This window comes from Mizuhopecten yessoensis, unplaced genomic scaffold (genome assembly GCF_002113885.1).
Source record: "Mizuhopecten yessoensis strain PY_sf001 unplaced genomic scaffold, ASM211388v2 scaffold10913, whole genome shotgun sequence".
NCBI classification, from domain to species: Eukaryota; Metazoa; Mollusca; class Bivalvia; order Pectinida; family Pectinidae; genus Mizuhopecten; species Mizuhopecten yessoensis.
Genome location: NW_018408784.1, coordinates 302,801 through 313,038, shown reverse-complemented (window position 1 = coordinate 313,038; position 10,238 = coordinate 302,801). Strand labels below are relative to the sequence as shown.

Below are 10,238 nucleotides of genomic sequence, written 5' to 3'. Positions count from 1 at the left end.
CCACTACGTTCTTTCGGAACATTTTTCTTGTTGTATAGAACGAGATGGAAAGCTACAAATAATTCCGAAACATAAGTTGCGCATGCGTGGAATTACAGGAAATTACGTTGTTTGCTTCGTGGAGGTACTTGTGTATTTGCGGTGTTGTTTAGTGACTTTATTAGACAGATGAGAATTGGGAAGTCAACTATTTCTTAATATTTTAGTGTATTTACCATAACATACATAAGGACATTAAGTCAAACCAGGTAAATATCTTGAATCTTGATTTGGAAACGAAACCGACTATCCAAGGCGTGTCGACTCAACCTGCTGTCAGACCAAAATACAGTGAAAATCGTGACTTGTTCGACCATTTATCAGACTTCATAAAGGTGTCACAGTGTCATCGATCACACGTTTATTTTTTGTTTCTGTTTTTATGCCTGTTACATAATTAAATCTAAATTAAAACAATACGCATACTACTATTTTGTCTAAAACATTTTGACACAGCTACAAAATCTCATATGCAGTTCCACACTGAGGATAAAACTATTGTCATGATGCTTGACTTACAAATGATACATGAAGTTTCCTTATGTGACTCATTTTTAGTCATTATGATATAATTAGTCTGCATTGTCACATTTTCCATACATGTTTTAGGCTGAGAACTGTCATAAATATCTGGTGCTCAAGCCAAAATTGATTGAACAGGTTGAAATTCTAATTTGCTAAACAAATCACATATCAACTATTTAGTGACTGGTTTTTTTTGAGGAGACAAAATACATTAAATTATATAAACAATGTGCCAGATTCAAATGTTAATCCAAGTGCAAACAAATGTTTAGAAATACTGAAATAACTTTTGTAACATACCGAAATTGGTAATTACAAAATGACAACTAGAATACCAAGACATTAATTCCCCTATATTTTGTTTGTTTTCCTAGGCATAGTGAATGTAACCATTATAGAAACAACATGTAACTAGTTATTAGCTTGATACAGTAAATACTATCATGCTGCAATTGTTATTCAGGTCAGGATAGACATTTTGAATACATATAATGATCATGTTTCTTTACCGTAATTTGTTGAATACATGTAATGATCATGTTTCTTTACCGTAATTTGTTGAATACATGTAATGATCCATGTTTCTTTACCGCATTTGTTTTGAAAACATGTCTAATAAAAGAACAAGCAGAGAACTGATTTTACATGATAGGTACTGCATATATTAATGAGGGAAAAATTACTGTTACTTTATCTCTCCTAAATAATTAATCAAGTAACTCAAATGCTGGCCTCAGTGTGTCATACTGCCATCATTAATAAGTTATTCACTAATCTAGAACCATTTGTTAACCCTTTTGTGCTTGAAATATTACACTAAATTTATAACTGTGCTAATCACAGTTGCTGTATATAGTTTATTGTGTAGAAACAACAGATTATGTTCATCCTTTGACTTATGTGTCACCAGTACTTTATTTTTATTTAAACCAAATATGAATTTGAATGCCCGAGTTAAAAAGATGGTGAAGCGTTTGCAATGTTGTCTAAATTAATTGTATCAAATGTTTGAAGAGAAAAGAAGATTAGTAAAATGTGGTTTAATTATTTTATATGTGATGTACATGTATGTACAATATTTTCCCTTCTTTTTGCAGATATATTAATTTTGAGGTGATGTAAGGTGATAGATTCCAAATGATCGCTAGACGTAGGAGAGTTAACTCTGGATCTGAAAATCAGCAGGAACAAAATCACACAAACCAGCGCAGTGGGACCACTTTTGTAAGCGGGAGCCAGTCATCGGCCCCAGCAGCACATCTAGACGCAGAAATGTCATGTCGAGACCGATCCTCGGAGTTTATGTCCGCAGTCAAACTCCTGCAATCACGACAGGTATAGTGAACTTTGTAAGGTTATTATGGAGAAAATTGGAAGAAATAAGTTAAAATTGGACGAACAACAATTTTGTATGCTCTTGAATTTGGAAATTTTGGTGCATGTTTCAAGTTTTTGTCTATGTGTGAGAGGTCTAATTCCATCTATGACCCACTGACATTAGTTACAGCTGACTAGTAACCAGTTGAATGTCAATGAGTCGGGCGGGCGGACATCTGTGTAATTGTGTTTCCCCATCCAATGAAAAGAGACTTAGTTAAGTACTGAAATGAAGTCACTGTGATTTTGACCTCAAGATCACGAGTCAATTAAACGTAAAGTTTCCACCAATTTCTTGACTGGTTAAACTGTTAAATATATCTTAATTGAAATCCTTAAGTATACATGCATCACCCCAAGGAGAAGTGCACTATATACAATCATTAACTCAAGCTCAAAGGTTAAATAAGTGCGAAATTTTAAGTCAAATATCGTCTTGGTTATAAGTTTTCAACAATTGAAGATAATTTCATGAACCTTGAACAATAGCTGCATAACTCACAAACGGTCTGCAGTGCCTAATAGGTGTATATACTGTAGGTCACTGGGATATTTCACCTCTTGGTAAAGGTCAAATAAGTGCAAAGCATATTGGCTGATAAGTGGAGATATACCGGGTACACATATGATTATCTAGCTAAATGGTGTTTATCAATTAGGATAGGGGTCAACATTAAAATGTTTCTTAATTATCTATCTCATTGGCCGAAGTAAGAAAAAGTTTGTTTTAAAATTGACGTTGCAATTACTTGTGGTATGAATAATGTGAAAAGTATTTTAACCTGGCAGTATGATATTAATACAGTATACAATGTACTTAAGTATTTTAACCTGGCAGTATGATATAAATACAGTGTTTTAAAGTATTTTAACCTGGCAATATGGTATAATACAGTATTTTAACCTGGCAGTATGATATAAATACAGTATTCTAAAGTATTTTAACCTGGCACTATAATATAAATACAGTATTTCAACCTGGCAGTATGATATAAATATAGTATTTTAACCTGGCAGTATGATATGAATACAGTATACAATGTACTACAGTATTTTAACCTGGCAGTATGATATAAATACAGTGTTTTAAAGTATTTTAACCTGGCAGTATGGTAGTAATACAGTATGTTAACCTGGCAGTATGATATAAATACAGTATTCTAAAGTATTGTAACCTGGCACTATAATATAAATACAGTATTTTAACCTGGCAGTATGATATAAATAGAGTATTTTAACCTGGCAGTATGATATAAATACAATATTTTAACCTGGCACTATAATATAAATACAGTATTTTAACCTGGCAGTATGAGATAAATACAGTATTTTAACCTGGTAGTATGATATAAATACAATATTTTAACCAGGCACTATAATATAAATACAGTATTTCAACCTGGCAGTATGATACGAATACAGTATTTGAACCTGGCAGTATGATACGAATACAGTATTTGAACCTGGCAGTATGATACGAATACAGTATTTGAACCTGGCAGTATGATACGAATACAGTATTTGAACCTGGCAGTATGATATGAATACAGGATTTTAACCTGGCAGTATGGTATAAATACAATATTTTAACCAGGCACTATAATATAAATACAGTATTTCAACCTGGCAGTATGATATGAATACAGTATTTTAACCTGGCAGTATGATATGAATACAGAACATTTACTCGTGGATACACTGGATTATTTAATGCATGATAATGAAAAAATAATTGCAATCTTTGTCATTTACTATTTAATTTACATGAATAAGACATTACAGGAAATACTTTTAGACAGATTTCTGCTAGGATAGGAATGTTGTTTACATTTTTGACCATCAGTGTTTTGGCTTCAAATTTAAAAGACAGACAGGTCTAGATCTTGATGAGGCCCAGTGTTAGACAAAACAAGTGTTTCTTTTTCTGTTGAATTAGTACTCAAACTGCATGCTGTATTACAAGCATACACATAACATGTTAGTGCATGTGCGCTACAATAAGTGTAACACACAATTTCTTTGCACATAACATAATATTAATGCACACCATAGCTATAGCCATTTGTTTGATTAATTTGCCTTTGACATTCGCAGGGAAATGGAGTCAATCATCAGAAACAAAACCACGCTCTCAGGCAGAGAAGTGAATTCACACAAAAGGCCAAGTAAGTTTCTTTTATAAGTCATATTCTGATAAAAAGAGTCATTTTCCTGTAATATTATCCTTGAAATCCTATTATGATACATTTTGTTTTATCCATGTTACTGATTTTGCTGATATCTATTTTCAGAGGTGTGGGAAGAGACTTGTCCAATACATTTTCAAAACTTGAAAAACTCACAATTTGTAAGTGTCCATTTTTTCACCTTGAGTAAAAACATAGGATATATATGTAATGAGAATTAAAGTGAAGAAATCATTTGGAATGTTTAAAACCTGGTGCTTGATAGAGTAAGAATTCTACATTTGATAACTAATAATCAAATGTCTGATTCATGAATGTGAAATCTTGCCCAAATGGAAGTTACCTATATCTAGTTTCTCTGATAAAGTTTAGTTTTAATACTAAACATTAAAGAAATTGTTGCAGAAAGCAGAACTGCCACTACAAAAGCTTTGATCTCGCCTAAGGAGTCCTTTCATAGGTTTTAATGGAATTCGTTTTCGAAATATATACTTTTTTTTATTGATTGCAAATATTTCATTTTCTGTTTTAGTGGCAAAGAGAAAGTCATTATTTGACGACAAGCCTATTGAGATACAGGAGTTGACGTACATCATTAAACAGGACATCACCAGTTTAAACAAACAGATTGCCATGCTCATGGGTCTGGTCAAATCACAGAGCTCACAGAACGGCCGCCATTTACAAAGTCATTCCAACACTGTGGTAGTGTCACTACAGGTAGGTCATCAGCAATGACTGAGGTTTTTGTAAAATGGGGTTTTTAGTCTCATCAAAAAAAAAGCAAAAATGTGTTATTATTGGTATTCAGCTTTCTTGAATTATTGTAGCCCATCTCCAACAAAGTTAGGTGTGTGTGTGGGGGGTATATGGGAATAAGGGTGTCCATATATTAAGGGGCAGATGTCTTTGTCACACCATAGCTCATTTTCTCCATGAAACTTGAAACACCTTTATTAGTAACTTTGTAATGTATTTTAGTTTTAGATTTTGAAGATTTTGTTGGGAGTTATGCCCCTTTTGTTATAACTCTTTGTAAATTTTGTCTGGAGCAACAATACCTTTCTGACTGATAATTTATGAAATTTACTTCACTTATTTGGGTAGTTGTATGGTGGTGCCTACTTGTGATTTTGACTCTTTCTATTGGATATGTGTCCATTCTCTGATCATGTGGAAGCTGGGGTATTAGTTAGCCGGTAGGGAATATTTCTAGCTGAAATAATCTATAAGTGTGTGTCTTGATGTCACATTGTCTCATTTTCATTTGTGTTGAGAATTAACTCATATAAATGGATTTAAATCACAATCAGCCCCTGCCATCTGGATATATGTTGTTTGTTCTGGCTATCATTGTGTAAAAGATTGCTAAGATGTGTAGTTTGGTTCTTGTGAATTATCAGTCTTGAATGACGTCTTTCTTCACTTAAACTTGTAGTTGTAATTAAGTAATGTTTAATCCTGTTTACAACTGTGTTGGTACTGCGTTCAGCTTATGATTGGTAAATAATTAATAACTTGTATTAATTTTAGTAAAGTAGAATTTTAACCTTGGTATGTTACTTTTACAAGAGTTTTATTACCAAGACACATGATGTCAATATTTCTTGTCTTCCTTTTCAGTCCAAACTGGCTTCAATGTCTACTGACTTCAAACAGGTACTAGATGTACGAACAGAGGTACGTATTGTCATGAATATTGTCTGTGATCTGTTTGGATAACATTAGTTTCTAGTTGTAACTGAATATATGTAGATAACTGAAAATGTTCAACTCACACAGAAAAAGCAAACCATTGTCGAAGAGTATAAAAATCTCACCAGTCCATGTCCTTTCTCATCCTCTAGACTCATTGGAGCTTTCATGTTGCATCTATCCATCTTGTTGATCTACATGTATTGTACTGCGATGCAATGTTTACCATAATTTCATAGAACTAATGACGTTGTAGATGATTTTACCTGACTGTTTGATATCAGAGACAATTTATTAAATAAAAATCTTGACATAGGTTACCAAAATATTTTATTTAATCCTAACTATAATAAGAAAAATGAAGAAAGCAAAATATATTTATTGACTAACAATTATTATGAAGAGTTCTCAGTACATATATTAAACCTTTTATCTAGTTACAAAGTTTAGTCTGATTTTACAAGGTTAACTTTTCATTTACAGAACCTGAAACATCAGAGGTCAAGACGAGAACAGTTCTCACAATCTGTTGGAGCCACACCAGTGGCATCATCAGGGTTTGGTGACCGAAGTAAGTTAAACATGTGGATTGTCTCCCTTGTATTAAAAGAAGTGATGTTTATTTTGTTATATTCTGTTTGTGCTGTACACTCAGTAGGAATTAGTTTTTAGAGTCGAGTTTTCGAGACTCATTTAGTGTTGGATGAGGGAACTACTTTTTAAGCATTACGTTGCTGAACATTTTCAACTTTAATCCACAAATAGACAACAACACAAGTAAAAAATCTGTTGGACATTTTTCATACTTTCCATTAAAACCTGTTTTCTGGATGGAAAATCTGTTGGACATTTTTAATAAATTAAGGATTTTTCAGGGAGCCATCAGTACTTTTTCTTTTATGAGACCGCTGAAAACCTAGATCCTTGCTACTGCAATTATTTTTCTTTTTCTACTTGACGTACACATCAAATCGATAGTTTTTGGTTCGCTATACCGTAACTTATTTATTTGATGCACATGGTGATAAAAAAAAGTAATGCAATCACACTTTATTGAGACATAGTCGCACCGCGTAATGATACGCACAGACAGTCCACTTGTAGCTAAGAATAGAGTTCTTTTACTTTCGTTTTCGATATCACCTTGACTTGGAACAGAATATGGTTGGGCCTCTATAGTTTGCAGAAAGCAACGTTTCTGTTGTCATTGGTAATTTAAGATATCTGTTTTGCTCTGGATAACATTTTGCAAGACAGTCCAAGTATTTTAAAATTTCCTCTAGTTCCAAGAATCATTTTCTTCCCTGTACTTAACATTTCTATCTATGTGTTTGTATTATCCCCTGCTTTCACCGAAACAGGTTATATTAAATTAAGCTCAGCCAAGTTCGATGACGACTTTCAGCAGACCCCATTTGGCGAAGTTATTGCCCCTTGAATAACGAAAAAAAGTAATTATCTGCTGGGTTTCGTTTCTGTGCAATAACTACAACAAATGTTAACCGATTTTCTTCAAACTTGGTCACAGGGTTAAATGCCTTAAGGTCTCAGCCAAGTAGGATGTCCCCTTGAATAACAAAAAACGTCATTAACTGTCGTTTCTGTTCATTAACTCTCGCCAATATTATCCGATTGTCTTCAAACTTAGTAACAGGGTTCAACACATTAAGGGCTTGGCTAAGTTTGACAACCACTTTTAACGGACTCCAATTGGCAGAGTTATGGCCTCTTGATTAAGGAAAAACGTCATTATCTGCAGTTTCCACTTTATAACTCTAGCAAATATAAGCCAAATTCCTTCAAACTAGATAACAATGTTTGTGTTCCTCTGTCTTTCCTACCATCTGGGGCACTCCTTGGTTTTCGTGTGATAATTGCTGTAGATATTGTTAACATGTTTCAACCAAATACCTTATGCACATCCAACTCCTGCTAAGTTTGCCAACTGATGTGATTTGTGCATATTTACGGATAATCAATGAGGTATAAGGCTTTTTTTCTTTTCTTCAAGTTTCAAGCTAAACATTATGTCTCAACAGCACGATACTCACATGTTTAAACCTAACCTCAATAATGTTAACCTACAATATGTCCTGCAAGCGGAGGATATAAATTCCACGAATTTTCTTGTTTGTCTTAAATATCATTTACCTGAAAAACCTTCAAAAACATTTGCCCAGTGTGTAACTCTCCATATATTCCAAAACCTCTTAAACATTGCTTTATCCATCTTCTTCATTTACTACCAAATATCTTTGTACATTCTGTAATACCAAACTTCCACTAGATATTATATGATTTTAGTGTATATGATATATATATATGCCATATATTCCATATGTAGTTTTGTGTTGTTTTATAACTGACTTGATTGGGTTATAGGTCAGTCAGTCCTGCTTCAAGACGAGGCTAACCACATGAATGGGTTAGCCCAGGGTGGAGATTTCGTTCTCAACATGGACGGACAGACAGTGGAAAAGTCTAAATATCACCAGCAAATGCAGATCATTGAAGAGCAGGTACGATTAAAATACCAATTAGTGACAAGTTTCTGCCAAATGTGAATCATACAAAAAAATACTCTTCTCTATGAAATATGTGCTTTGCTTGTGCTTTTAGAACCAAAATGATAATGGTCAAGGTCTCACCTCATTTAAAAGTTGTTACCCCTAATTTTATAATTTCACAAGTGCAGTAACTTTCTAATATTTTGTTCAAAAAAGAGGGATGTATCTTACGGTTGTGGTTTGCTTTGTTTACAGGATAATTATATACAAAGTCGAGCGGAAACGATGCAAAATATTGAGTCGACAATTGTGGAATTGGGATCTATATTTCAACAATTCGCACACATGGTAAAAGAGCAAGAAGAAACAGTACGAAGGTAAATCTTTTTTTCACTGTTGAGAATTACTTTAGGATCTGTAAAATATTTCAACTGATTTTGTTTTCAAAACATTACAAACTTCATGTTTAAAGTAAGCCTGTGTACAACATGGCACAGTTCATCATAATTTCTTGGCATTCTTTTTATTCCAGAATTGATTCAAATGTGGAGGAAACGCAAATGAACGTGGAGGGAGCACACAGTGAAATTCTGAAATATTTCCAGTCAGTGACTTCTAATCGGTGGTTGATGATAAAAATCTTCGGTGTGGTCGTCGTATTCTTTATATTCTTTGTGGTGTTTATGGCGTAATCGGGACTACAGAGAAAACAGAAATGTCAGATCAATAGAAACAGTTCAGAAACTACTTCAGGGCTGTGGTCTTTCAAATGTAATGGTAAAGATTGCAGTACCACACAACAGTATTTGACCTGTAAGAATTGATTTTATCATGATCAGTTCAAAACACATACATTGTACACTCTTCATAGGTGATCTAACATTGTTGTACATAGCTACTAATTGATCAAATATGAAAGTACCAAAAAGAAGAAGGGAAGTTGTAAATTATTTTTTTTATCACAAATTTCATTGAATGCTTTAAAGTTCCCGTGTCAGAAATAGAATATAATTCAAAAAACAGATCTGCTTTGAAGGGAGATTAATCTTGGATGTTTCAAACAGAAGACGCTATCAAGACAGGAAGCAAGATGGAGATGAGATTTTTAAAGCATGATTGGTATGCCAATATGTTGCTATAGATTTATTTATTGAAAGTGACGTGGCTCGCATACAAAGAGGTGTGCAAGGAACATACAACTAGACGAATGCAGAGTTTGCAGTACACATAGCGGAACTTAGTGACAAATTGTGTACAAACATATTGTGCCAACACAAGACATGCTGGTCACTGTCCAGTGAGAGTGACACTCTGTCCAGTGGTGTGATGACCATTGGTCTTGTACAGGTACTTGCTGACCCCTGTGATCAATGTCCAGTGGTGTGATGACCATTGGTCTTGTACAGTTGTTGACCACTGTGATCAATATCAAGGATGCCTTTAGTTCTGTATGATGTACATGGTATCCAACTATTGTTTTCAAATTGACAGATTGTTCCCGGAACAACAAAGAATGTAATCTTTGAAATTTGGAAATACAATGTCAAAAAGATGTGCAATCAATAATTCCATGTGTTGTGGTTGTTTTTTAATGAATTATTTAATATTCTTCATTTAATTGCCATAATTCTAAGTATTTCATTAAACAAGAAAGCATTTGTTACATATTAATTTTGGAAGTGCATGTTACAAAAACTGGTTTAACAATAGCAAACAATATAATTGGGTACATAATATTTGTCACACTGCAAAAGAAAATGTACGAAATTCCAAGGGTTAATCACTCTGATTGGTTTAAGCATGGGTAAAGTAAGATAACTCCCCGAGTTGTCTGGTAACTTTCATGCCATTAATTAGAAATAATTACAGGTAAGACTAATTCTAGTCCCATCTTGGAAACAGTTGATAT

The 10,238-nt window shown here is 33.6% G+C and overlaps 1 protein-coding gene across 3 annotated transcripts; it reads left to right on the top strand.

Moving 5' to 3' along the window:
- Window positions 1–59: 59 nt before the first annotated feature.
- On the top strand, window positions 60–9,895 carry LOC110463509 (syntaxin-5-like). 3 transcript variants are annotated; one of them, XM_021518150.1, is made up of 10 exons: window positions 60–124; window positions 1,662–1,899; window positions 4,036–4,106; window positions 4,233–4,288; window positions 4,660–4,847; window positions 5,751–5,807; window positions 6,306–6,393; window positions 8,205–8,341; window positions 8,585–8,706; window positions 8,862–9,895. In XM_021518150.1, the coding sequence occupies exons 2-10, from the start codon at window positions 1,702–1,704 to the stop codon at window positions 9,019–9,021; spliced, it is 1,077 nt and encodes a 358-aa protein (XP_021373825.1). In that variant the 5' UTR covers window positions 60–124; window positions 1,662–1,701; the 3' UTR covers window positions 9,022–9,895. The 3 variants fall into 3 exon arrangements, with proteins under 3 accessions (XP_021373825.1, XP_021373823.1, XP_021373824.1); XM_021518148.1 differs by having other exon boundaries at window positions 83–248; XM_021518149.1 differs by lacking the exon at window positions 60–124 and adding an exon at window positions 260–374.
- The last annotated feature ends 343 nt before the right edge of the window (window positions 9,896–10,238 follow it).